Source organism: Mastacembelus armatus, chromosome 1 (assembly GCF_900324485.2).
Source record: "Mastacembelus armatus chromosome 1, fMasArm1.2, whole genome shotgun sequence".
NCBI classification, from domain to species: Eukaryota; Metazoa; Chordata; class Actinopteri; order Synbranchiformes; family Mastacembelidae; genus Mastacembelus; species Mastacembelus armatus.
The window spans coordinates 20193878-20221261 of NC_046633.1; the positions used below are offsets into that span (position 1 = coordinate 20193878).

Below are 27384 nucleotides of genomic sequence, written 5' to 3' on the forward strand. Positions count from 1 at the left end.
CCCTCTCTTGTTCTTTATCTTTTCACATTCTTTTCCTTCACCAGTTCATCCCAGGTCATAATCCCAGGGCTGCCAATGGCCTTCTGAGTCCACCACTGGAGGACCCGGTGCGGGCCAGCCAGAGCTCCCTGTGTGACATGCTTCAGGAGAAAGAGAAGAAGACTAGCACTAGCACAGGGACTGGCACTAGTCTAGGCATGACCGGTGGCGCAGGAGCAGCGGGTACAGGAATGGACCACTCCGCCCTGATCCAGCTGCGTGCCAAGAATTTCAGACAAAAGAGTGACGCCCACTTTGTGGATGTTATCAGAGTGGACAGGTGAGCAGAGAGGCTAAAGGTAGAATTTATGAACTGTTAATGTTGCTCAAGAGTAATAATGTATGATTAGGGTAATTCAGTGACTAATGGTGAAGGGATCCATGTGGTCGTTTTTAAATCAGTAAGTACCAGTTATATGACTATTATAATCGTTTGTACTCAAGATGCTTACTTGTCCACAGTGGTTACCAGTCTGCCACAGGGATAGTAGGTATCAAGTGTCTTCACTCTCACATATTACATGTCTTTGTTATATGACAGGGGACACAACAGGAGCACAGATAGCAACATGCCATCCACACTGAATTTTCCAGCCATATTCAATTTGATCATTTGGAGAGAGACAGAATTATGAAATCTAATTGCATTTTTAGAGTTGTGGTTATCAGGTCAGTATGTTTTGTCTGTCCCATTAAATGATATCAAAGTAGAACCAGTCAGACTAAACTTTACTAAATAGGCAGGTTTGAGAACATCCAAAAATCAACGTTACAAGACAGAAAAGGGTGCAAAAGTAGAGAATGCAAAGTCTTATCATCTACTTAAAAGATGTTCTTCAATGTGAAATTGAGTTAAACATAAATATCTTTATTTGGTAGTGCAGTAGAGACAGCAAGAGAAGGGGTAGACCTGAGACGAAGACCTTCAGCTGGACTTGAGCCACGACGTGCCCATACATAGGAAATTTTGATGCATTTTGTTTGGTTTCATTTTTCCCATGATATTTGAGTTCCCAGGGAATTTCCTAGGTTACTTTAGGTTGTGTCTTGTTTCTCTCTGGTTAACAGTCTCATGAAGGACTACTTTTTCAAGCCACCCATCAATAAGCTCAGCCTCAATTTCCTAGAGGAACCTCTGGAAAAGACCTATCGTGGCAGCTACAAGGGAGAGGTATACACACACCCCCACACATCTGATTTCACTTTTTCCTAAACTGTACCTTTTACTGTAATTGTAATCCTCATCACTGCCATGCTCAAATTAATTCCTGACAGAAGAAAGGACTGTTGAAACATTTAGACGTTTCCTCATTTTCCTATCTGTGTGATTGTTTTTGTCAAGTACATGGATAGGAAAAAGAGCCCAAACAAACCGACAAGCCACACAGACCTCACACAAACAGTAGCTTTACTATATGTCTAAAGGTCTTGGTGAGTGTTTTTTGTCTTTGTGTATATGTGTTTCCGAGTGAATTGAGGAGGCTTGTTATAATGTATAGGATATCTTTGCATCCTCCTCTGGTTCCTAAAGTGTATGCCACATTAGTGTCACACACACTCACACGCCCAGGACCAGTTCCAACTGGCCTGTATTGACAGACATGCAGCCCCCTGCTGTTACACCAGTGTTACTACAGAGCAAACAATCAGATAAAGTGGTTTCAGTTTGGTATTACATTTGTCATAAAAAGAAATTATCATAAGATATAAAAGACAAAAATATTAAAATATAAAGTTAATACAAAACCATAGTAATCTAAAATAAGATTATTAAATAGAGGTTGGTATACGTGAAAATGAGGTTATAGTAAGAGTGATATTTGACATTTTAGTGGGAATCCCTTTATAATTATAATTGTTACAACCTACACATTAACCTATTAACTGCACATGTGTGTACATGTGTGTAGATATGTGCTTGCATGGGGTCCATGCACACTTGGATATTTGGGATTTATTGTCATATTTGTCTTTTTTCTGTTTAGTGGACTGTACTATCCTTATAATATTATTGACAGGAATTGTCTGTATTAACACTGCAATCATACATGTGTAAATATTGGGGAAAATAATATGCATATGAATGCAGTGTAAGCTGTAAGCATGATTCCTGGGAAAACTGCTTTGGAGACTGATTTGTCTGAGTTTCGCATTCCTCTTCTCCTTCAGGTGAAAAACCATGTTCAGGTGCAGACATTTGCAAGTTCCACCTTCAGCTCCTTCCTAGATGTTCTTCTCAGCTGTTTTGTTTTCCTGGCCCTGACGCTGGCCTGCTTCCTTCCACCTCTGGTGAGCCCATCCACTGTAGGCCTTCCAGCTCCGGCTGCCATGGCCGTGGCTCCCCTGGCTGGTCTGTTGGAGCTGGCCTCTCTGGTGCTGTCCATCCGGTGAGGTTTAGCCAGATAACATACAGATAGACCCATACATATTTTAACAACAAGGTTTTGACAAATATGGGTTTTTAAGGCCAATGCCATGTTTATATTATCTTCAGCATTGTCTCAGGTGTTGACAATTTTATGAAACACAATGACAATCAAGCCAACGTTTTCCACAGATACATTTTAACTGGCAGCTTGGTGAGGCCTCTGTCATTTAGGCTGTTGTTGTCACTCAAATGAACCTATGTCCATATTTTGTAAAAGACCAGTACTGGCTCAGAATATGGATAATGACATACTAATACCTGGTATCTTATAAACCTAAAAATACCTTTCTACTTCAACTTTCCAGTAATAAGGTGTGCTAAAGATGTGCTTTACTTATTTTCTAGTATGTTTTCTTTAATGTGTATGCATCAGTAGAGAAGAGTTTTTAATACAAATTAATTTTCATGTGTGTAAAAGGGCAATAAATCTTCATCTTCTAGCAGGGAATTGGAGAGCATAGTTGTGTTTTAATAATGTGCCTCATTTAAAGACTAATGAGAGTCTAATGCAGTTTTCCCTTTATTGTGGTGGAAAAGGAAGGAGGTGAGAAAATACACTGCTGGAAACTCAATGAAACACACTCACCCAGCATTATCTGTCTCCACCTAACACTTTGTCCTCCTCTCCTCCTTTCATGTTTTGTCCTCTCCTGCAGTATGGCCTTCTACCTGGACAAGGTGATGAACTGCACTCACTCCCTGCTCCTTGTAGTCTCTAGCTGGGTCCCTCGTCACGTGATTGGGGCCGTGTTAGTCTCCCTCCCTGCCATCTCTGTCCTGTCTCACCTCACCTGCAGTGTCAAGCTGCCCCTCCAGGTAAACACATGTATTTGGGTGGTGGGGTAAAAACTGTAATTGACACACACAGAAAGGCCGAGTTGCGAACCCAGGACCTTCTTGCTGTGAGGCAACAGCACTAACCGCTCAGCCACCATGCTGCCCCAGTCTTAACACAATTAGTTGAATACTTGTGGAGTCAATTAAGAGAATTCAACAGTTGTAATACTTTTAATTTTAAGTACAAATGGAATGATTGAATCTGCAACTAGTGTCAGTGCCTCAACAGATGATGATGAGATTTGGCACACATGGTTGAAGTGGGTGCTTCTTAATATGGTGCAGAAAATGTTTCAATACAAAGTATGTCTTCAGCAGAGTAATCAGCTCCTATTGTACTTCATGTTTCTCTATGCTCTCTGCTGCTGCTGCACTACATTTCTAGGCTGTAATAGTTTGGCCTCATTATCTCTAAGCCAAAGTAAGCAGAAAGGAGTCAGCTGTCCATGGCGGTCTGAAGCCAGAATTTCTCAGAGACCAGCAGAGCTGTTAGCTGGCATTGGCAATGATAGGGGCTGTAGAAGAAAAACAGTTAGGAGGCTTTGCCTGTGGACCTTGGCACCAGAAATGTTAACATTACTTCTTCTCTGAGTCCTGCATGTGAGAAGGTTGATAGCAGCCATATTTTACAGTGTGTTGTGTTGCTATGAGTCAAGGACATATTCAGCTTTGTATGAGTTTGACTCCTGCCTTCTAGCTCTGAGCCAGCGGCTGCTTGCAAGATGTGTGTTATTTTGATATCTTGTTTTTCAAGGATTTTCAACAGCTCATTTATCCTTTTCCCTCCTGCCCTGCTCTGTCTCTCTCTTTCACTGTCCATGTCTTCAGGGATCGCAGATCAAAGTGGTAGTCCCAGGAAGCGTTGTTAATTAGACATGCAGTTTTTTGGACTTTAATGCCTTTGAAGATATTAGAACCCAGTAACAGTGTCAGAGGGAGGGGGCATAACTGGGAGAGAGGGAGAGCATGTGTAGCAATGAGCAGGAAAATGATGTTATTGTGTCAGTGTAATCGTTATTCACCTGTGAATGCCCTCAGATCACTACTGATGTGTCCACGTGCATGAACCGATCCATTCATATGGCAAATCAACATGTTTATTGTTCCCTTTTTCTTTGTTAAGTCACTCTAAGGACTAGCTTGTTTCCTCCAGGTGACCATGTTCCTGTGCTGTGCCACCATCCTGGCCATCATCCAGTATTGTAACTTCTGTCAGCTGAGTTTTTGGATGCGTTCAGTCCTGGCCACTGCTACTGGTGTTGCTTTGCTGCTGTTGCTGTACAGCCCCTTACACAGGTACAAATGAGTACATGTACACAAATGGCAGTACTAATATACAGTAATCACATGCAAGTGAATAAATGAATGTGTATACACACACGCACACACACACACACACACACACCCTCACACACACACACACACACACACACACACACACACACACACATTATTCACAGTATGGCAATGTAGCATCTCACTTTTCATTTAATTAAAAGACTTCAGTTTGAACTGCAGTACTACTTCCTGCTGCTATTCAAATATAAACCCAAAACATCATGAATATGGGGCCTAGATAGTAGCAATGTAAGGAACCACTGTAACAGGCAGCCAGTCGCAGTCATCTGAAATATACCTATTTTTAGGTAATCAAAGCACTCAATCAAAGAAAGATGACCACTTGTACATAAATCTACCTAAAATGAGAGAAACCACCTTTAGTGGTAGCCCAGTTGGTTTGCTGTTGCCGTACATACAGTACCTCTACCTACCTGTTCATCAGCTTGTAAAGAGAATTTAGTCTGATCTGTATTATATATGTGCTTTCATACATGTGTGTACGTGACCGTTCTTTTCTGTCTGACACCACTTTCGTCTCTTTCAGCTCCAGTAATAACAGCTCTCCAGTTCATGGGTGAGTATCTCCGTGGAAACAGGGGTGTTTGATGCATGAGTGACATTTAAAGGGTCAATAGGAGAGCAGCCTCTTTTATATTTTTCATATCTATGGCACTTGCTGGCTTTTACTCATTATCATGCTTTTCCTGCTCTTTATTCCCATATCCTTCTCTCTCTCTTGCTCTGTCTCTCCCAGTAGTAATGGCTGCTAAATGTCACTAGTGGTGGAAATGACTCATACAGCCCATGCTGGCTTGAATTTTGTGTTAGCCACAAGTTCAATAACAACACCACTGAGGAAGAGAGAGCAACTGGGAAAGAGTGTCATTCTTTGATAGTTTCTGTTCAAGGCATTTAGACCGTAACACCCATCATCAGATACAATAAGATGTTTACACTCCTCAGTTGTCTTTCAAATTACATCATATTAAAATAATTTAAAACACAAATTTGACATTTCTATTCTCCATCATCTTTCAGTCATGTATGGAAAAAAGTGACACATTGGTGTGGCCACAGCTTTTGTGTATAGAATGTGACACAATTAACTCACAGTTCATATAATATAGCTGTGCTAAATAATTATGAATTGCATTTGAGCACAAAGCTGTTCTAAAAGTGTTGCCTTATGTGTCAAACCTTCAATAAACAGAAATTCAGATGTTTATAATATTTTTTTCATTTTGACAATGAGAGATTCCTGAGATGGAAATTTTCAAAGGTTGTTATATTGACTATGACTATATGTACACTTGTGTTAATTAATATATATGAGATGACATTTCTCATGCTTTCATCTTATCCACTATACTGTACTCCTTATTGCTTCGTAAATGAAGATGCACACTTCCAGAATTTGTGCTATTGCTTTAAATGGAATATGACTGTTGACTGTGTATTATAATTTTATTCCTCATCAATTTAAAATTTATTTATTGATTTACCACATTGTCCAGAATATTATTTGATAATAGCTTCAGAGAATTGGAATTGTTTTTTTTAATAAATGGATCCAGATAGTCAACCAGATCTGAGCTTTGACTGTGATTTATTGAGGCCAGTGAACAAACTGGTGTCTCCGCCTACTTTAAGACAGTGTGAACACTAGTATAAAATTGTAAGTCTCGAAATATCCGTTTGCTCACTATTTTTAAAACAGTCTATAAAACTTTTTTAACGATGGCATGTTATCTAGATTCAATATAGACCATCTCACAACAAATTAAACAAGGAAATATCTGCACTTCTTGTTCTTTTTCACAATTTCTCCAAATCCTGTCTGTTCCCCCTTTTTCATTTTCGCCCACAGAGTGAACATCTCCGCATCTAGTGATGGTGGTTTAGTGTCACGCCCTGTCCCACCCCCACAACGTCTCACTGTTTTGGTCCCAGAGGCTGTCCTGGCCTTTTTTCTGCTTCTTCTCCTTGTCTGGTTCCTTAACCGTGAGTTTGAGGTCAGTTATCGTCTCCATTATCATGGCAACGTGGAGGCGGACAAACATCGTGCCAAGATCCAAACAATGCGAGACCAGGCTGAGTGGTTATTGGGCAACATCATTCCTATCCATGTCGCTGACCAGCTCAAGGTTTCAAAATATCAGAAATATCATCATCATATCTTAGTTATGAAGGCCATCAGTAGAATAATATATACATATGAACATTCACATTTTCCTTTGTTTTATTATTTCCCCAGGTGACACAGAGCTACTCCAAGAACCACGACAGTGTGGGTGTGATATTTGCCAGTATTGTAAATTTCAGTGAGTTTTATGAAGAGAGCTACGAAGGAGGAAAGGAGTGCTACCGTGTTCTTAATGAGCTCATAGGAGACTTTGATGAGCTCCTTCGAAAGCCTGAATTCAAAAGTGTGGAAAAAATCAAGACAATCGGTGCCACCTACATGGCAGCATCAGGACTAAATGTTCAGCAGTTGGCGGAGAATGACGATGATTCCCTGCATGCTCACCTGAGGGCACTTTTCAACTTTGCCCTGGAGATGATGGGTGTCCTGGACGACTTCAACAAGAACATGCTAGGTTTTGGTTTCAAACTCCGTATTGGATTTAACCACGGGCCATTGACGGCGGGGGTGATCGGCACCACTAAGCTGCTCTATGACATCTGGGGAGACACGGTCAACATTGCTAGCCGTATGGACTCCACCGGTGTGGAGTGTCGGGTGCAGGTCAGCGAGGAGAGCCACGCTGTGCTCAGTGACATGGGTTTAGAGTTTGACTATAGAGGTACCGTGAATGTTAAAGGCAAAGGTCAAATGAGAACCTTTCTGTACCCCAAAAATGGGGAAGGTATATTGCAAGATTGCATGGAGCAGACCATTGGAGTTGGACCCTCATCTGTGGCATCCATAGCCAATAAAACTTTACAATCTGTTGCCCCAGCAGCAACTCTTCCTCCCTCCTCTTCCACTCTCCCTTCCTCCTCTATTTCCACCCTCCCCCCTCAAGCCCAAAGCACTGTACAGCCTTCAGGAGTAGGGCCTGAGCTGGTCCCAGCTAAGTCCACAGAAGTGAGAGAGGAAGGATATAGGGACGCTCCACACCACCTTGGACTGTCCCCTGCCTCAGACATTAACACCCCCCCTAGCTCTGAACTATGCCATGAACCTAGTGCTGCACAAGTGCCCTCCCAGGCGCAGCACGTTCCTCTTGTACTGCAAGAGGATGAATATGAAGAGGAGGAGGCCCATGAGCTAACAAAACTCAATGAGGAGTTTTATGCTCGTCTCTGATCTCTTCTCTTCTCTTTCCTTTCTCTGCCCCCTGCTGTTCCAAGCTGCTGCCTCTCCAGGACTGAATGCAGGTTAGGGGAAGGATGTCTCTCCCTTTAGGCAAGTGGCATTGATGAAGAAGAGGGAGTTAATCAGTCCAACTACAGAGCTACAGAGTGCTGGTTGGACCTGTGTTGAGCACAGCGGTTTATAAAAGAGCAAAGGCTGAAAGGGAGTAAGAGAAAAAGAAGATTTGTTGGTGTTGTTCACGTTTTTCTTAATCATTTTTGTTACTAAGTGCCTTCAGGACTAGAACAGTGAACGAAGAAATATGAATACTGAACAAAGTTTTAACAATCTTAGACTATGGAACATGCTGTGGTTTCTTACGCCATGCTTTTATTTTCAATGCAAGTATTTGTTTAACAATCATTATTGTTGTGCCATATCATTCATTTTAACTTGATCAAAGTCTTGACATTAGTTAAGGGAAAATATTATAATAATTTTAGATTATATATAAGTGCCAGTGCAACATGATGGGCTGAGCAGGGAACTATGGGAAGAATGAGGGAATCACATGAAGCAGTGTTAATTTATGTATTCTGCTTTTACATGAGGGCTTAATACAGTATTCATCTGTGCTAGAGACTCAGTAAAAGGAGACATGCTCCAAAGCAGGCTGCATAGATTTTAGATTGTGTAGCAACTAAATGCCCATAAAAGCACAAGTCTTGCACAGCGTTTTGTCGACCACTTGTATTTGGTAGATGTTATTGTGAGAAAGCTTTCAAGAGTTTAAACAGAATTCTTATCTTTCACAAGTACAATCAAAGCACAAAATCAGATCAGATAAGGGAATATAGATTTGGAAGAAAGGATTTTAAAAGCACGATCATCACAAAAGCAGGAAGGCACTTTAAATGTACTTAAAAATCATGTGTGTTCAGTATACAACACTCATCTCCTGTAGACCTGAAGGGTGGATGTAAATATGTAGTTTTCTCCAAAGAAAACACATATGCTTCCTTTGATCATATGATGACTTTTAAATTGGTCTTTTTTTAAAAATTGAATTCCTTAGAAACTTCTCACACCAATCCTTCATCATAACCATTTTTTCATGAGCTGGTCTGCTTTTTCACTTGGTTGTACCTACTTTGTTGGAGCTCTTGCATATGCTAGACTGAAAGCTGCTCTGCTACATAAGAAACAAACTTAAACATTTTACACCCACATTAAAGGGTAGGGATATATTTATTCTTTTTGTTGCTGCCACATATCCCATGACAAGACCAAACTTAACAATGCATGAGTCCATCTCATGATACATGCAAATTCTCTACTTGTGACTTTAAGTAAATTTTAATTAATATTTGGAGCAGTTTATACCTTCTGGACAAAAGGAAAAACAGAAAACTGAATGACATGTAACAAAGGTGACGTGCTCTGTGGCGCCTTGACAATGTAGTCCTTAGCAAATGAACAGGAGAAAATATTGTATTTGTTGGTGACTTTTCAGTAGCCTATTTGGTGCGTTACCAAGCATTGGTCCCAGGATGGTGATGTGGGGTTCACTTAAAGTAAACTACAGTGCTCACGTTCATTGTAATGAAGAACGGGTCAGTGTGGCTCATGAGTGTGTTGTTCATAGTCTTGAACAACAGTGATGTTCAAGACTATGAACAACACAGACAGTGCCTGTTAGTTGGACCAGTTCATTGTTGGTTTTGGTTCTTCAATGGGATATGTACATTATAAGAAAATCCAGACTTCTCTAAAGCCCACAGGGGGTGAGTGTTTGATACTCAAATGATTTTGGGTAGAGTATCCCTTTTAGTGGGAATGTCTGACAATCACTGTGTAGTTCTTGATAGATGATAGGGTGGTCCACAGTAGTGGTGGTTAAATGTCAAAGCGCAGATCAACTACAGTTTCTACAGTACTGTGTGTAAAACCTCAGAGTCAATTTTAGTGAGGTTCCATTCATTGCCTTCATTAAGAGAAGCAAAATAAAGACATTGATGAATCCATCACTATAGATTTATTAAGTAATTAAGTATTGTGTACCTAGTTGTGTGATTTGCTGTTGAAGAGGTGGGACTTTTAACTTTGATTCTGTCGTGGCCTCTTCACTAAGGGAGCCTCTACTGTATCAATATACTTAAATTGTGCCACTTTAATTGAGTGATCTATAGGTGCAGTGCAACCTAAACTAGCTGATTGTTTTGTGGTGCCTAAAGTATGACTGTTTGTTTTTTGTTTGTTTTTTTTTTGAGTATTTTGGTTTTCAGAAATTTTTTTATCATGCTGTTGTCAAAATGAGGTTAGATTATGATTGTATGTTTGAGGAAATTATGCTTGTTGTGCAGGTTTTGCTAGTATTTTATTTTATTTTTTTTGACAAATTGGCTCTGTTTTCGCTCTTTTCCAATTCTTATATTCTGTATCTAATCAGTCGCTTGGAATAGATGGTGGTGTTCCCATTGAAGAGTTGGCGTATCTGTAGTTCTCTCTTCATGCTTTGCCTTCTTTTCCTGAAAGCACTTGTTCCCCTCTTGTTCTTTGTATGTGTGTGTGTGTATGTGTGTGAGAAAGGTATTTAAGTTTCACTCCAAGTCAATAAAGCAGAAGAGATCACTGTAATATGATGCAAAAGAAATCAATCAACTACATGGCTACTGCTTAACTGTTATTTTGCTGTCGCTGCCTTATCCATTGAAGAATTACATGCACAAAGCTGCATTCTTTGAAATGGAGAAAAGCAAGCCTGGATGCTTACCACCACTTCAAGAAACAAATTAACATTTTGGCCTTGAGAAGCTGTGCCCACATGTGTAGATGCAAAGATGGCAGGAAAAATGAGGAACCATCTCTATTTATGTAGCTAGATACATTTGTAGCATGAAATGAATCTTTGTTTACCTCTGCCGTTGTGCACTCCAAGCATACACAATCAGTGCCTTTTAAATTACTATTATGTTTAATCGGCAGATATGAGCTGTGATTATTTATCTCAGTGAATCATAATAATCCTAGTAGCATAAATAAATAACCCTGAAAATCTAAAGAATCTCTCGCTAGAGATTGAGACACAAAATCAGATCTGCTCTGTTGGTCGAAACCTTTTAACACCATTTTTAAAATATTTTCTAAACACATATCATTATCAAACCTAATAAACCATTGCTGACAAACTTATGGAAACAGATGAGAATATCAGGTATCAGTTATGAAATTAAGTTATTTTTCCCCTCACATGTTCTAGATGACCCTCCTGCCTCACATTGTTAGATAGTCCTCTGTGATTTTTCAAGCCATGTTTCTGTAGCCATAGCAAGCACAGAAACAATCCAGTCGATCTGAGGTGTGCGACTCCAGAGCTTGATGGGCACACCACCTCTCCAGTAGCACACATCTGTACACACTTATAAATAAAATATTCAAGTGAACCCTGCAGTCTTTGTGATCTGTGTAATGTGTTTGCATGGGAATGAATGAACATTTTTCTTCTTTACTGCATGCACTACACTTTCAGTTTGATTCTGCACCGTAATTTTTTTTTTAAAATTTCAACATCATCCTTTTTTATAATTATATGAAACGTTTAACCTTGTATTGCCAACCTGCAGGATTCCTCTAATCACTGAGCATCATTTATGGTTATTTGGATGTTGTCCCGTTTTGATAGTGTATTGAGAAATGATGTGTGCATGACAATATTTATCTTAATTTTGGAAGAAGAAAAGAAGATGATGTCCCAAGATGTCCATTGTCAAAGAGAAGTTTAAAGCGTTCAGTGATCCCTTTATGTTGAAGAAGTGTGCTTCTTCTCTGTGACAGAAAAATAAGGGAGGCATAAAAGAATGGTGTTTTATTAGCACTTGTTAAAAACATCACAAATAATAACAATAACCAAATAACGTTGCCTAATCACTCATTTAAATGGTGACAGCTCTTCATATTTCTATTATAAACTTTCTAGTAAATTCAAACCCTATACATTTTTAATTACACTGGGACAAAAATGAGAATAGTTTGATTTTAAAATCTGTGTCTTTGTTTTATGTTCATGAATGAGATGTATTATGTATGTTTTGTGCACATTATCCATGTATCATTTATCAACACGTGATCATAATCTGTACACATTTGCACAAGGCACTCAGTGTTTGTACATATGCAGTTATTTTATGTCACATATGATTTTTTTATACATGTGCATGTGTCAGGTTTTGCCAGAAAACAATGAAAAGGGACACATATTACCAAAGTGATTCAGTCTGTGTCTATTTGAGTGAGTGTTATGATTTAATTACTTTTTTTTTTTAGCATGAGTGGAATAAATCTCAAAGGAGAAAATAGTTGAGTTCACTGTGAACTATAAAGTGAAAAATGTTTTTGAACCTTGCAAAACGCACATTGCAAATTGGCCAAATTTTAGCAAGACCGTCTTGAGGTCTAAATAAGTGCTTATATAGTATGTATCTACAGTATATTTTACTATGCTGGCATTGCCAGAACCCATATAAGTTAATTTTCTTTAGATATAGTATCTGTTATTAATGACTTAAGCAAAGTAAAAGATAGACATCTAAAAACAACATTGATTAGTGAAATATGCAGCTATCTTCATCTACAGGGAGGATAAACAAGCTTTAATTTTATTATTTATAAATTATTATTATTATTATTATTATTATTATAAGAGAATACATTTTGTGATCACTTTAAATTAAAGACCGATAAACCTACTCCCATTATGTTGTGTTTGTAAAACATGCCATAAATATTTTGAATTTGATATGAGCACCAAATTTACTATTTAAATACATTAAATACAGGATTTTACATTTTAATTTACTTTATCATCGGGTATGTAAATATTGATATTTTATTTCAAAAACATATGTTTTATGTATAAAGCCCATGCAGTAATTAATTTCTAGGAATACTTTATAGACGTATTATAATGTGTGGCGGTGTTGTAGCACCCCCAGTGGTTGGCTGCGGTGGTGTTTTCACGCAGGGCGTGATAGCTCGGCCCCTCCCCCTCCACAGTCGATCTGGAAAAGAAAAAAAACTTTTTTGTATCGAAGGAATCAACAGCCGCCATCTTGTCGTGGCTCGGAATTAGGATTTCGGTCCAACACTGGTTTTTACGTAGAAATCTAGCATCCTTACTGCGATATGACAGCGTCCTTCCCCGGAAAACGAAATCTTAACATCGCTTCGGAGACATTTTGTGCGAAAAAACGGGAATTGGATCGGTGGTCGTCGGGCAGAAAAGCTCCGTATATCTGATTTCCCCTTCAGAGTGCGGCGATTCAGCCTCTGTTGCCGTCCGGGAGCAGCATTGTTTACTGGGGGCGAGCGGAGACCAGATCGTGACTTTCGAAGAGATTTGGAAAAATACAGCATTTTTGTGCAATCCTGCGTTTTTGTGGAGCTTCGCGCGATTTTTGCATGAAGAAATTTGACGTCACGCAAAATGGGCACTTTGAACATCTAGAAATTACGACTTTCCCCTCGGAATGCAGCAATCCACCTGATTTTATTGGATTGTCGTTCTGAGGTCCGATCTGTACATGGGGAACATTTTATTTTGGGGCATTTGAGGGTAATAATGTGGGTGTTGGGTGTTGGATTATCATGGGGTGAATGGCGGTGGCGAAGCGGGGCGCTATTGCATCTCTTTTAAAAGACTGACTCTCACAGCGAGAAGTAGCTAAGGCTAATAGTTAACTCAGCTAGCTTTTAGCCAGTTAGCTAACGTTAGCAGGCTCCCTGCTTGCTAATGTGCTAACCGGGCGGGGGGGGGGGGGGTGGTTCGGGTGATAGAACAGCATCCCTGTTATAAGGTAATCTTGAATATCGTAAACAACCAGCCAGACAAGACGACAGCTATGGCTGAAAACCTGCTGGACGTCGTCGGACCTCCCAACTCTAAGCGGCCGAAGCTGAATTCACCTGCCCTGTCGGCGTCTGATGGACAAGGTAAAGGCCCCGACACCGTCTGCACATGTAAACATCATCACCATCATTTAGACGCTAAGGCCCCCTGCGATGTCGGTGCTTCAAGCCACTGACCGCTCAGGCAGCGCAGTTGAAAGTTGTCAGAGCAGAGCTGGTGGTAGTAGTTGCTGCGGGTTTTTTGTGCATTTACTGCAGGGTTGTGGTTTATTTCTCTGGTGAGCGTGTAATTACAAAGACCTGTTCTGCATACCCTAATGCCAGTCCATGCCACTCCATGCCAGCTCATTAGGTGCACAACAGTAGTATGAACTGCAGCCTTCAGAATGACCACACAGTTAAAGCAGCGCTCCTTTAAAACAGCCAAGTAGCTTGGTGAAAGTTGGATTTCTTGCAGTGATGGTGCATTAGACTGGTTAAGTTGTAGCTCCCTAACATGTATATGACCATTTCTCACGTGACAGATCTACCACAGCAACCCGGGTATTAATTATGGTTGTCTGGCACATTCATAACTGTAGGTGAGGAAGACAGTGGTACCTTAGACCCTGATAATCTGTTATACACACATAATGCTTTGAATATGAAATGTCATGAACAGAATAACAGCAATTCTAAACCCACAGACCATGAGACTTGCTGAATGTGAATTAATAGATTTCCAGGCTGCTCAAGTTGTTACATTCATTTGAAGAGAGATTTTATTTGTTGCATTCACTGTTCAGGGCCAGTGCATGTGTTAATTGGGTGTTATTTGCCAGTGAGAAAAATAAAAGCTTATTACAGTGTTGTATGCTGGTGCTCCATTCAAGTACCAAGTGTAAAATCAGATGAAAAAATTCAGTAATTGTGTCCTTGGCCACAGTGAACCTCAGCAAGTATATGAACCCACAGACCAGAGAGTGCCTTTGATTGTATGGTAAATATTTTATTTGCTGAAGTTCATGCCGATTACGTTACACTTTGGGCAAAGTTTTGTGTTACATTTCTCTCTCCAGACATATGAGATAAGACAACCTCCTCTTCAGAATACTGTTTCTGCATAAATGCATTTTGAAGAAATGCTGTCATACTATATAAAGCATGTTTTGCATTTATTGTTAAAATATAAGTTATTCCCTACAAATAAATTATGTGAATGTGGTTGCTACTGGTGTATTAAAATTTAGACCCGTACTAACATAATTACACCTCCTGTGTCTCTTGAAAGCATTTGGTTTGAGACCGGAATAAAAAAAAATAGTTCGGTAACACTCTCCAGGTCTGTCATTTTTAATTACTTGATATTCTGTGATCCATCTCTGAATTAAGAGGTTATTGGGAATTTATTACCTCTGTGGCAACAAGACATGTAACATTAGCCAGCATGCACCTCCTGTAGGCTGAGCTGGACTTATTAGACACTCCTGGGATGGTTCAATGGCAGCAGACATATTTTAAACAGATGGGTTGAAAGCAACACATAATACATCTCTGTTAGACTTAGATCCATCAGTTTTTTGTTACTACAATAAATTGCAGTCACATCGATCAGACCCTTCAGATTTCAGGAATAATTTAATATTTGTCCCTTGGTGTCATAGTAAAGCTATAGGGCTGTAGGAACTCTGCTGTAGCTAACCAAGTGGTTTTCACATCAGTGGCACATGTTCTTTGTTGACTTTTTGTCCAGCCTGCAAGAAAAATAGTAAGTTGGACAGCCATGTAACAAAAAGATCACAACAATGAATTACGATGGCCATCACACATGGTAGAGGCACCACATGTCTGCAGTGATCAATCATTATATGTGCTCCACCTCCTATTTATAGTGATCACCAATACAATACAGAGTTAACGGACCTCATGGGACAGTACAAGGCAACACTATCATCAGCTGTAAATTACCACAGATAAAGAGTTGCCTTTAACCCTTTGATGATTCTTGGGCCTGGAGCTTTGTGAGCTGCATCTCAGCATGTATGTTTGGCTTTTGACTTTAGCAGTAGAGTCTGGTTTAAATGGTACATCCCATTTTGGGTTGTAATGTAACATGTTTATGGAGAGTGTTTTGAGCTTGCATGCTTGTGTGTGTGTAGTGCAGTATATACGCTTGCAGGGTTTTGTGTAGTCAAGTTTTGTGTTTGGGGAAGTTCCTTTTTGTTGTTGTGGCAGAAGCACATACACATTCCCCCTGTCTGTCTATTCAGGCCATCTGCCACCCTGCAGTCTCTCAGCTCCCCTTGCTACTCTGTCCACTCGTAATGCACACAGTGTTGATTAAGATGCCTTGACATTGCAGTGGCTAATTTCAACTTAGGAGAGTGACAGTTGTTCTGAAAAATGTTTTCATCCACATCTAGAGCTGCTGTGTTTTGATAGATGGGATTTTAATCAGTGTGTATATGGCAGACAGTCCTCAGCTAATAGACCTTTTGGTGTAGAGTCTCAGCGTACTCAGTATTTGTCTTTATGTTGATTAAGTCCACAAGTGTGCTAAAGCATATACATATATGTGACACATGCCTTGCTGAGGGTTTAGGTCAGCTCTGTGTTTCAGTCACAGCCGTGTCAGCGAACCTCTCCACCCCCTGCCTATAAACACCCAAATGTTCACTTACTTTGCAAATGGCACCTTTAATGCCTAGTAGGCAGACAGTAAACTCATGACGCAACTGCTAATGGAGCCATTTATGCTTCTGCCCACGGGCAACCAGAAAACCCCTGTGAAAAATGAAAAGGGGCAGTGGAGTGGATGAGGGGAGCTGAAGGGACCCACCTACACCTCCCTTGTCTTTGATACATCTCTGCTTTGTTTGTGAAGTTGGCTTGGTTTGCAGCATAAAGTAATTGGCTTTTTTCCTGCTCATTGCTGGTGTGTTTGCCAGTTTCCCTATTTACAATACAATCTGTTGCTATTAGCCAGTGTTCCTTGCTGATTTTTGTTTTGAGCTGCCTGCATCTGTGTGTGAAGTAGAGAGAAGTAAGAAAAAAAACCTTAACGCTAAACAGACAAGCATTTCAATAGGAAGACAGGGAGAACAGAGTGAATATTGGGCTTGCAGTGCATTTCACTAGGTGGCCAGAAACATGACACTGACATTGTAATTGTTGGATTGTAATTAGCAACTGTTCGAAAACAAGATCACCACGTTTAAAGATGATTATATTGCTCCAAAAGATGATAGTGTTCCAACAAAACAGAATTGGTTGTGTTGTTTGCAGCCCAAACTCTGCTGCTACTCCTGCTCTCTTTCCACCATGTTTATTCACACTGATTTGTGACTTGACTTGTAGAGGCCATGCTGAAACTGAGGCATGAACGGCACAAGTGCTGCTAAAGCTTAGCTACACCAAATTCACACTGAACACATTTTTATTTCTTAAATATGACTCTTTTTTTTTTTTTTTTCAGCTACTCTGACCTAAACAGCTTTTGGCTATCAGCAGCTCCTGAAGGGCCAAATCACGGCCGCCTAAAAATGGTTTTCACCAGGCTGACCGACAGCAGAAATGTACTGGACAAAAAGAGTTTTCATGGAGGTTCTTTAAAATCAGTAGTTTTTTTGTATGGATTTATTCAATTTATTGATTATCTCCGGTTTGCTACAGAGGGCAGGATAAAGTGAAACCAGAATGCTGATAGCGACAGCGGGAGCCTGGTTAGATACCAGTAAAAAGTTTGCACCACATAAACATAAACAGGCTTTATGTTATTTAAACAGGTGTCTTGAAACTTGCCAGAGGAAAAAAATGCATAAAAAAAGTGAATCTAAATATGCTTTAAGTGTGAATTGGCTTTGGGTAATGTAGGCAAAGATCTGCTGCTGCACCACTAAAGTGCATTTTGTGCTGCACTGGGTGTGTGTATAGGTGGTCTGTTGAACCTGCATGCACAAGGGTAACTGACAAAATTTACAACACACATTTTTAAATCACTGACTGCTGTAGATGTTTCTAACTTTTAGTTTTGTAACACGACCTTATCAGATCTCAAGGTGTAATGACTTCACACTGTGTTTTTCGGTGATGTTAATGAGCAGTAAAAATCTTTGTGTGCTGTTGGAGGCATTAGATGTCAAAAAGTGTTTAGTTACAAAGTCTCTTAATGCATGCACTGTGTCGGGACCAAATGAACCCAAACAGCATTTTGCTGTTTGAATTAATGTTATGTTATGTAATTAATGAGCGATGTGGTCTGTTTGCCTCTGTTAGGTTTGTTTTGCCTCTCAAGTGTTTATTTTGTTAATGGTGGCTGTCTAAAGGCTGTCTAATTGAACAGAATTGTTAATGTGCAACAGATTCACACTGACAATCTACTCAGTGTAGATTTTCTTTTGAAAAAGGTTGTACTTTTAAATTTTGTCTACCTGGAGCTACTGGACTTAATGATGTGATTTGTCATGATTGGGTTACAGTGCTCATTGCTGTGACAGCCTACATTTTGCTCAAAATCTGCATCTTTGCTGTTCACCAAGGCCACATAAATTAAGTAGTTTCATATCTTTCTGTGAATATCATATTCATATATCTCTTGTATAAGTCCAGGTGAAACTTTGTGTGAGCATTTTGCTTACATTTGCAGGTGAATATTACTTTGTATTTTATTAAAGTCCTCTAGCACATGTGACCCTTGTGTTCATCATGATGGTGGTTCTAAATTTGTATGTATCCAGAGCTCTTTTTTGTTCTTTCAGAAACCAGTTAGTGGGAAGACTGAATTGCAGCATGCAGTTTGTTACACGTAGCTTCTCATGTCTCTCAGGCTGTCTGTGCTCTGCTCTGTAACTGTTTGAAGGGGGTGGATCTGAGCTCCTTCACACATAAAAAGCATCAGTAGGGCTGAGCAGAGCGGCAGCAGTGGAGAGAGAGTGAAGGATGGCATTTTACTTGATTTATAAAGTATGCTTTTTTTCCTGCATGCAATAGCACCTTTGCTAATAAAACCCAATAGGAGTAATTTGCCTAGTTACAAACAAGCAAACCTTGCAGCCCCCGTTTGTCATTGGTATTTGTTAAACTAGTGAACTTAAAGAAAATTTCTATGGATATGCTCAAATGACAGCTGTTGAAGTTCTTGAAGACCTTCTGGTTGAGATGGCAGCTCCTCTCTCCCAAATCAGCCCCCTTCACCAGAAATCAATCCACATGCACAGTAAGGGAAGAAATCACCACAGAAGAAAAAAATTGAAAACAAGTAGCAAAACAAGCAGAATAATGGAGGAGGAATAGATGTTCATCAGCAAGTCTCTCTTCTAGTTGCTTCATATTGTCATTTAAATGTGCTTTCCACATTCTCCTCGCAGGAAGTGGGATTACTTAATCGGTGTGCAAGATGCACAGCTCCACGTCATGCGTAGTTGAGATTTGGGAAGTGTGCGTGTCTGATCGTCTGCAATAATTGGCGACCTACCTTACCCATAAATCTCTTTGGTGCATAGGTACGTGTTGGCGCCCACAACACAGGTCTAAATTAGCTTTACAAGAGGGAAGGACAGATGTTTAACGAGTGATGATGACTGATATCTAAATTTTTAAAATAGTTTTTAATATTTGTTTTATTTAGACCTCTTACATTTCCAGAAAGATATTGAGTTGCTGTTGCTGCGCTTTCTTAAATACCAATGTTTTAGATAATAATTACTGATAATGGTATTGATGATATACTAGACAGATAGAAGTGTGGATATGACCCAAAGAATGGATGAAATTCTTGCCACACCTTTCCCTAGTTTTTTAAGCAAATCTCGGTGTATACAATATTCAGGTTAATCGGTGCTTATTTTTTGTCACCAGTTAATAAACAGACAGGTCATATCAGTTTCTAACTAATGTATATTAACACTAGACTGCATACAATGTTATCAAACCCCAACCCTGTCTTCAAAATCCAGAAATGAACTGATGTTTAAAAAAGGCATTAGAAGCACCACACCTGCAGTTTTTCGTTTTTTTTTTTTTTTAGGTTTCTTGTACATCTTGTGCTTCAAAAATGTTTCAGTAATTTAATGTTAAAAAAGTAACCATTAAAGTTATTTTTAAAAATATCTTTCCTGTACATTTTTTTTGTTTAGTGTAGGGGTCGATATCGCTACCAATTTCATGAATTGATTCGATTCCACTTCACAAGGTCTCGATTCAATACCAGTTCTGTTTGGTTATGAATGAGATTGATGTCGAGTGAATGATTTTTGGAGATATGTGGTATTTCCACAATATTTTACCTTAAGTTGGCACAGCTTACATATGGCTTTGCTTTTGTCCATCTATTCTTTATCATTATTTTTTAATCCAAAATACTGCCACACATCTGCCTTGAGGCCTGACAGTGCTGTCAATGTTGTAGCTTTTGTCATGTTTTGGTTCCCCCTTCCATGCAGACTAATCTTGCTGGGCAGCCTCATGAGTGTTGTGCGGTCTTGCGAGGCTGACGAGACCCAAGATGATTATTCTGCAGAGCATGCTGGAAATGGCATGTATTTTAAAAAATCGATCCATGTATTTTATGTATCGATATCAGATCTTCGATTGGACGCCAATCTAGGCCATTACATGAATACCTGTTTATCTTTTGTGAACTGGCTCAGGTTTACAGACTGACTAGTTGGAAGTGTGCGTTTTGTTTGTTTTTTTTGTAAGCTAGTGTATCTTTGTATTGCGGGACCAATGTAGTGTGAAGTTGCATCAAGACTGACTCTGAGTAGACTGACTGAATCTGTGAGTAGTCTCTAGTCTAATGGCCCCATGATGTTGTAATGTTTATTGTACACATGAAGTATGTTCTAGAAAAACTGGATGCATGTTTTTGCATTGCAGTTACATTTAGTATGTTAATGTGAAAAATGTAACAGTTACCATAGTAATGTGCATGAGTTAGTACTGACTAATAAAATGTATTTTCAGTCTTCTCGATATGAACATGCACAATGAACACATCACAGAAGACTGTTAATGGGAATTAATAAGAATTTACTGATAGCAGTACCATTGATTGTGCTTATGGCTTAGATTGTTTATCTATTCCATTATCAATTCCTGATCAGTTTTCTGTGATTGAAAAGAAACTACACATACATCTCATGTCTCTCGGGCTTTATCAGTGCAGCTGTTCTATTATCACTGATTCTGAACACAGAATTCCACCAAGACAGAGAAATATTTCAAGTGAACAGTTAAAACACAATCTGTCATTTGTCAAGCCAACTGAACATACAGTTCTTTTAAAGGATCTGTATACCAATACTAGAAAGGTATCGCAATACCCTGCTGTTAAAGGTAGCTTTCACAGTAAAAAAGAGGCATGGCTGCAACTTCCCAACAGTCTATGGCTTGTAAACAAAGCGGAAGCACAAAGTGAAGTATGGCATTATTTTGCATATGCAGCTAACAGTCAAGGCAGGCCCATAGACACTGCAAAGCCTGTCGAAAAAAGATGTTCCAAGCCTACATGAACCATCAGAGCCAGCACTTGGCAAAACCTGGCAAAGTACCTCGCTGATAGACATGCTGACTTGTATAAATAATTGAGAGAATGACAGGTTAGCAATTTGGCGTAAGGAGTGTGATTTTATCATCAGCATCAGAGTTTAATAAGGAAATTAAAAGCAACTTTCTAATTTAACTTTTTAGCTGGTAATTTACCAGTGTGACTAACACAATTTACTCCTGTTGTTTTATGTCCCCTTTCACAATCATCATGGCATTGTCAATATTTTTTCTTTATTTTGTGTTTAAGTTCTATGTTATGTTATCTATAAATCCATTAGTTCCCCTGATGGGTTAGTGTTTTCCGTAGTATCATTTTAGGTACTGGTATCAAGATACTTAGACAGGAATTGGTATCAAAGTCATAACTTTGGTATCATGACACTACCCACGTCAGACGCTGGGCCTAACCTCTTACCTCTGCTTGGTGTGATCTTTGAATAATTGTTGAATAGTTTCCAGAGAAAAGCATTTCAGCAAGCAGTTAGTTCTTGTGGTTTTCTAAGGCCTAGTCATTGATGTGTTAGGCCTTATGAGACATCTGATTCATAATTGAGGGACTGCTCAGTTTTAAATGCAGCTGACTGCGATTCATGTGTCATGTTTTATGGTTTGGGCTTGCTAACTGGATTGTAAACAAAGCTGTTGTGGTTTGTATGCTGTGTAACAGGCACTTATAGTTTGTGGATGTAGTATTAAGGCCTGCATCACTGAAACCTGAATTCTGTAAAATGTTTAATGTGTGTAAATAAGTAACAGGTCTGTAACTGACATTGACTAACTCTTGGACTAACCAAGTTCACAATCAAATGGATGTTTTTTTTTTTGTTTGTTTGTTTTTTTTAATCAGTAAACAATTCGGTGAATACTGTGTTGAGTTAGAAAAAAAAGAAATCTAGCTAATCTAGTTTCTCTCACACCTCCTTAAATTCTCACTGCTTTCAAATGGACACACTTTCTTAAGAGTAAAATTAACCACTCCAAGGAAACTTAGGTCGTTTTCGCACCTAATAGTCCGGTAGACTCAGTTCAATTAGGGACCAAGCTGCAACATTTGTTACATTTTCAGCTGGTCCGAGTTCACTTTCACACTGCACTTTGCCAAACGAACCAGATGTTTTGAGTAATGAACCCCCCGCCCCTCAGCCATGGTAGTGCTACACCAAAAATTACTCAAGGAGAAGACGATTAAGCGATGAACAAGAAACCTTGCTCATCTCTTGGTCAATGCAGGACAACTTCCTTAATTTCCCGCTAATTAGTTTGAAAACGTCATTATTTTTGTGAGTGATTACCAGCAGCTGTGATATTTTTGTCTGACCATATTTCTATCAGCGCTTTTACCTCCTCTGTGCTCCATATCTGACACCGAGCCATTTTCTCCCTGGCTATCATTCCGTACATGCGCTTGTTTAGGTTTTGTTTACCCTCAATGCCCTGTGTTGCACTCTGCTTCCTGCTTTTGGTTCATTTGATTCGAGCCAAGACCTGTGTTTTTAGGTGGACCAGAGTTTCCTTCTTTGATCTGCACCAGAGTTCGATTGCACGTTCACACCTCCCCAAACGAACCGGGCTGGTGTGAAAGTACCCTTAAAGTATAATTTAAAAAGTGGAGAATAGGCTTTGTTGGTTTCTCTGCTGTGATATTGAACAGCAGGTGAAAGGCAGCCAGCAGCCATGCAGCACATGTCCCTCTAAGGCCAGACACTCTGCCCTCGGGCAACATGACAGACAGGCCCAGTCTGGACCACAGCTGGGGCTGCTTTTGCAGGTATTTATAGCCACCAACTCGCAGATGGGAGCCACAGGGAATAAAACAGGAAAAAGCAGAGAGCAATGTGGCAATCAGTCAGTTAGGGAAGAGAAACAATTGGATGGGAGTCCATTAGAAGGCAAGAGCAATAGGAAACAAATGGAAGCAGCTAAGGAGGGCAGGAAGAAGAGCCGTAGTCATAAGGGCCATAGTCCTCATAGTCATTTTTGTCTCCTGTCATTCCATAGTTGCGGCTCCCCTGACTGCATGTGTTGGGGGTGAGTGAGTGAGTGAGTGAGTGAGGTGGCAGTGCATATTTGTGTGTCTTCTGAAATGAATGAAGGGCCAGGCCTGAGCACATGTGGCTGAAATCAGTGCTGCTGCTCTGAGAGCATTCATGTGGATGCTTGTTAGAAAGGAGGGGCTGAGGGGAGCGAGTGGGGAAAAGACGGATGGTCCCTTCAGCCTTAAACAAGCTTCCTCTACATAGAGCACCTGCTTGCCTGATGCCAGGGACAGACAGCAGGCTAGCATGGCAGATCTGGAAGGCTGTGTTTACTCAGCGAAGTGTGTAGGCCAAGTACCCTCATTAAAGGCAGGATCCTGACTGAATCTCAATGAAGACATCGAGCAGCAGCAGATGGGAGGGTGACTGCCTGTCTGCACTGCCTGTCTGCACTGTTCATTCCTGTCCTGTTCTTTAGCACTAAGACCAAAGCCCTGTTAAAAAAAATATGTTGAAAGACTAAGCTTTTGAGATTAATTTTGAAGTCAATGATTTACGTTATTATAAAAGTTAAAATATTAGTCTTAACTAAGAATCTTAAGCAGACTGTCACTTCAGATACAATTTATGTCATCCAGTTTGATTAAGAGCTCCATCATTTTTGAAGGCCTATCATGCACCAAAGTACTGCACTATGATTTATAATTCTAATGCAGGATTTTACAGCTTGGAAATTGATTTTTTTTTTTTTCTTTTTTTTTGTGGTAATTGTCAAGTGTCAAGAAATACTGTTGCACTGTGATTTGGTGAAATATAGAGTCAACCAAGTTGAAATCGTTTCACTTTTTTTTTTTTTTTTTTTCAATATATATATGACTGGATTTTTATTTTTTTTTGCCAGTGCACTTTGCTTGCTCAGTTAATTTCACAGCTCACATCGGTCTGAATCTGCCTTTAGCCTTAAGTAATGGAAGAAAAGTGATTTACATTTTCCCATATCACAGGATATTTTTTTCTCTTTGTTCTAAGTTTTTGGGTGCTCTAATCGATTAGTCTGCCATGTGCTCTTCCTGGTAGAAGACACCCCTAATACACACACCTCCCAGTTTTTTTTCTTGCTGTCTTAATCACTTCACCTCAAACAGATCATGGCTCCCTAGGCTCTCAGCATTATGCTCACACCTCGAGATGGTGTGACACAAATATTCCTTCTCTGCCCAGCAGGAACCTTGAGTGCTGCTGGATTTTCTCTGTAGTCACACTGTGTTTATGAGCCAGCAGCGATGCTCTTATCACGTTGCATCTGACTTGTGCTGGCAGGACGAGGCCACAATGTAGCACCAGTTAGCATCTTAGCTCATAAATACCCCCTTAACTAGGAATACTTGTAAAGATTTAGATTTAGACAGAGAATAGAAAGATGCTTTTTTTGACATAACTACTGCCATGTGTTTAGTTGTGGCTTGACTTGCCAGTGGTACATGGAAAAAAACCTTTGGCACTAAATGCTTTTTATGCAGATTTGAAGGATCAGACAAGCACAATGACACAAGGCACTGAATGTTTCATACTGACATGTTATCATCTATACATCATTTAAGGCAATTTCAAGATCTACCCATGAAACCTTTCAACTTCTTTAGAATATGACCGAATAACTCTCCTCCTTCTGTTACAGATTTGGGCTCTCTGTCCTGGGATGATTTGGAGAATGACCTTCCAGATGAGTTGATCCCTAATGGGGGAGATATGAGCATGATGGGTGGGATGCCTTCAAATGGTGGAGCAGCCCCTGGCAGTGGGGGACCAGTTGGCACTCCAGCAGGCCTTGGGGGTGGTGGTGCACCTGTTGTCCCGGACGCAGCCGCCAAGCATAAGCAGCTCTCAGAGCTCCTTCGAGCTGGTAACACCTCAAGTATAACAGGTACAGGGCTGAACTCAGCTAGCCCTCAGCCAGGTGGTATGGGGCCTCAACTGGGCACGCCGCTGGGCAAGAGCCCCCTTGGACAGGGCTCCCCCAACAACCACCCATCCCCCCAGTCCCAAAAAGCAGGAACGCCAACAGGAGTAGCAGGACAGAACAATAACAACAATGCTGCAACAATGGGCTTAAACACAACAGGCTTCAACCAGGCTATGATTAATAATAGCCAGGGCCATGCTGGGCTTCTGGCCCAGGGAGGGCAGCCCCAACCTGGGCAGGTGATGAACGGTGGTCTAGGACCAGGAGCTGGGAGAGGACGTGGTGCAGGAGTAGCAGGCATGCAGTTCCAGGGATCTGCAATGCAGGGAGCCACACCAGGGCCAGGGGGTACAGGGAGTGCATTGGCGGACACACTTACGCAGGGGGGGCAGCAGATGGGAGCTCACGCCACCCTCAGTGCAGCTCAGCAAACAGGCAACATGAACAAGGTGAGTTCTTTTAAGTGTAGAGCATCTTTGTGCCTGAACAGTTGACTACAGTGTATCATGGCATGTGTGGATTATGTCTCCTGTTGTGATTTATTTGTGTAGAATCTTTAATTTGTCTGTCATAGATTGTGTGACTTTAGGGTGGTTGGATTGGTGGTTTTGGAGGGAAACCATTTTAACACTGGACACAAATGTGTGGTCCTCCGGAAACACACAGACTGTCAGTTATTTATATGTCAGTTTAATAATAAGTCTTGGTGGCTGGTGCATGTATAACACATCTGCAACATCATGGTGCAGCACATGGACTACGTACAGTGTCCACATACATGACTTGTCTTTTAATGTCAGATTATCTTCAGTAAAGCTTTTTTTTTTTTTGGTGAGAGGGCTCCCAGCTAAACATAATGCTACATCAGAGGATGATTCTTCACCAACTCAAACCACAGCTCAGAAATATTCTTATATATATATATATATATATATTATAGCTTATGTATAGGTTATATGTTAAATTGTTTTTTAACTTGTGTGAATACTTTCAAAAATTTTTTGTTTCTTCTTCTACTTTTTTTCACTTGAATTATGCTCCTCATGAGAACTAGTTAGTTAGGTTCTTCTATGTTTTGATTTTGAACTTAAATGAAGTCCCTAGACAGCAAGCTGTTCGTTTTTTTTTTTTTGTTTGTTTTGTTTTTTTTAGCATTTGTGGTGTATAAATATCCTCTGGTTGTTCGCTTCATTTGCACAGTCTCCACAGTCTTTCTCTGTCTCCGCTTATTCTCAGCTCCGATTGTTTAGAAATGAAATGTACACTGTGCACTTGGCAGCTCTATTCTCACTTTTGGCAAGGAGCTGATATTGACACTGCTGTCAATTGCTCAGCCGTTGTCAAGATTAGTTTTGGTACTCTACAATGGATACGTGTTTTTGCGTGAGAGTTCAAAGTGTAATTGGCTATTCATACATAAGGTTGTAACCAATGTGGTTTTACAGGAAATCAGTGTGAAACCATCAATTTTATTGGCTGCATGTCAGAGCCAAGCAGTGCCAACCACAACACTTAGATATTGCAAGCTACTGAGAAAAGAAATGGAGAAATGAACGTACGTGTTGATATTCATTCTCAAAGAGAATATGTACACATGGGTTAACCACAAGAAAGCTCAAAAGCGGATGAAAAAGTGTCTGTGAGCGGACTGTCAGTCTGTTGGGGGAGGCCTTGGTGTGTGTGTGTGTGTGTGTGCGCGTGTTAGTTGTAAGCTCAGCTGGTCTCCTGTGATTATGATGTCACTAGCAGCTTTGGAGGAGACAACCAATAGACCCAGTCTTTGTGTGTGGCTTTCTCTATTGTACTTTAATTGCAGCTTGTAAATCTTTTCCTGGGCTTATGTGTTAGTGAGAGGCTGCTGTCACTCCTTCCCACCCCATGCTCCTTTGTTACTGTATATGCATGAACACACCCCTTGCTTTCGCTGGCTTATTGGACGTCTGCTTGCCCTGTCAGTCATGTAGGGAGAAGACAGGTATTGTAAACCGCTTCATCAGTTAGAACCACAGAGGGTGAGTGCAGTGAGAAAGGAGGAGGGAGGGCTTCTCAGTTAAATAGTGTGGCCTGGCAG

The 27384-nt window shown here is 40.2% G+C and overlaps 2 protein-coding genes across 5 annotated transcripts in view; both read left to right on the plus strand.

The window, feature by feature from the left end:
* Positions 1-12202, plus strand: part of LOC113127700 (adenylate cyclase 9) — a 30552-nt gene extending 18350 nt beyond the window's left edge. The window contains exons 4-11 of the mRNA XM_026302397.2: positions 45-319; positions 1108-1210; positions 2209-2426; positions 3124-3283; positions 4458-4600; positions 5190-5219; positions 6513-6789; positions 6900-12202. Coding sequence (XP_026158182.1) covers positions 45-319; positions 1108-1210; positions 2209-2426; positions 3124-3283; positions 4458-4600; positions 5190-5219; positions 6513-6789; positions 6900-7955 — 2262 coding nt within the window. The 3' untranslated portion in view covers positions 7956-12202. The remainder of the gene's footprint in view (positions 1-44; positions 320-1107; positions 1211-2208; positions 2427-3123; positions 3284-4457; positions 4601-5189; positions 5220-6512; positions 6790-6899) is intronic.
* Positions 12203-13773: 1571 nt separating this feature from the next.
* crebbpa (CREB binding lysine acetyltransferase a) overlaps positions 13774-27384 on the plus strand; it is a 39513-nt gene continuing 25902 nt past the window's right edge. For all 4 annotated transcript variants that reach the window (XM_026302462.2, XM_026302463.2, XM_026302465.2 and 1 more), the window contains exons 1-2: positions 13774-13931; positions 25029-25762. In XM_026302462.2, coding sequence (XP_026158247.1) covers positions 13841-13931; positions 25029-25762 — 825 coding nt within the window. In that variant the 5' untranslated portion in view covers positions 13774-13840. The remainder of the gene's footprint in view (positions 13932-25028; positions 25763-27384) is intronic.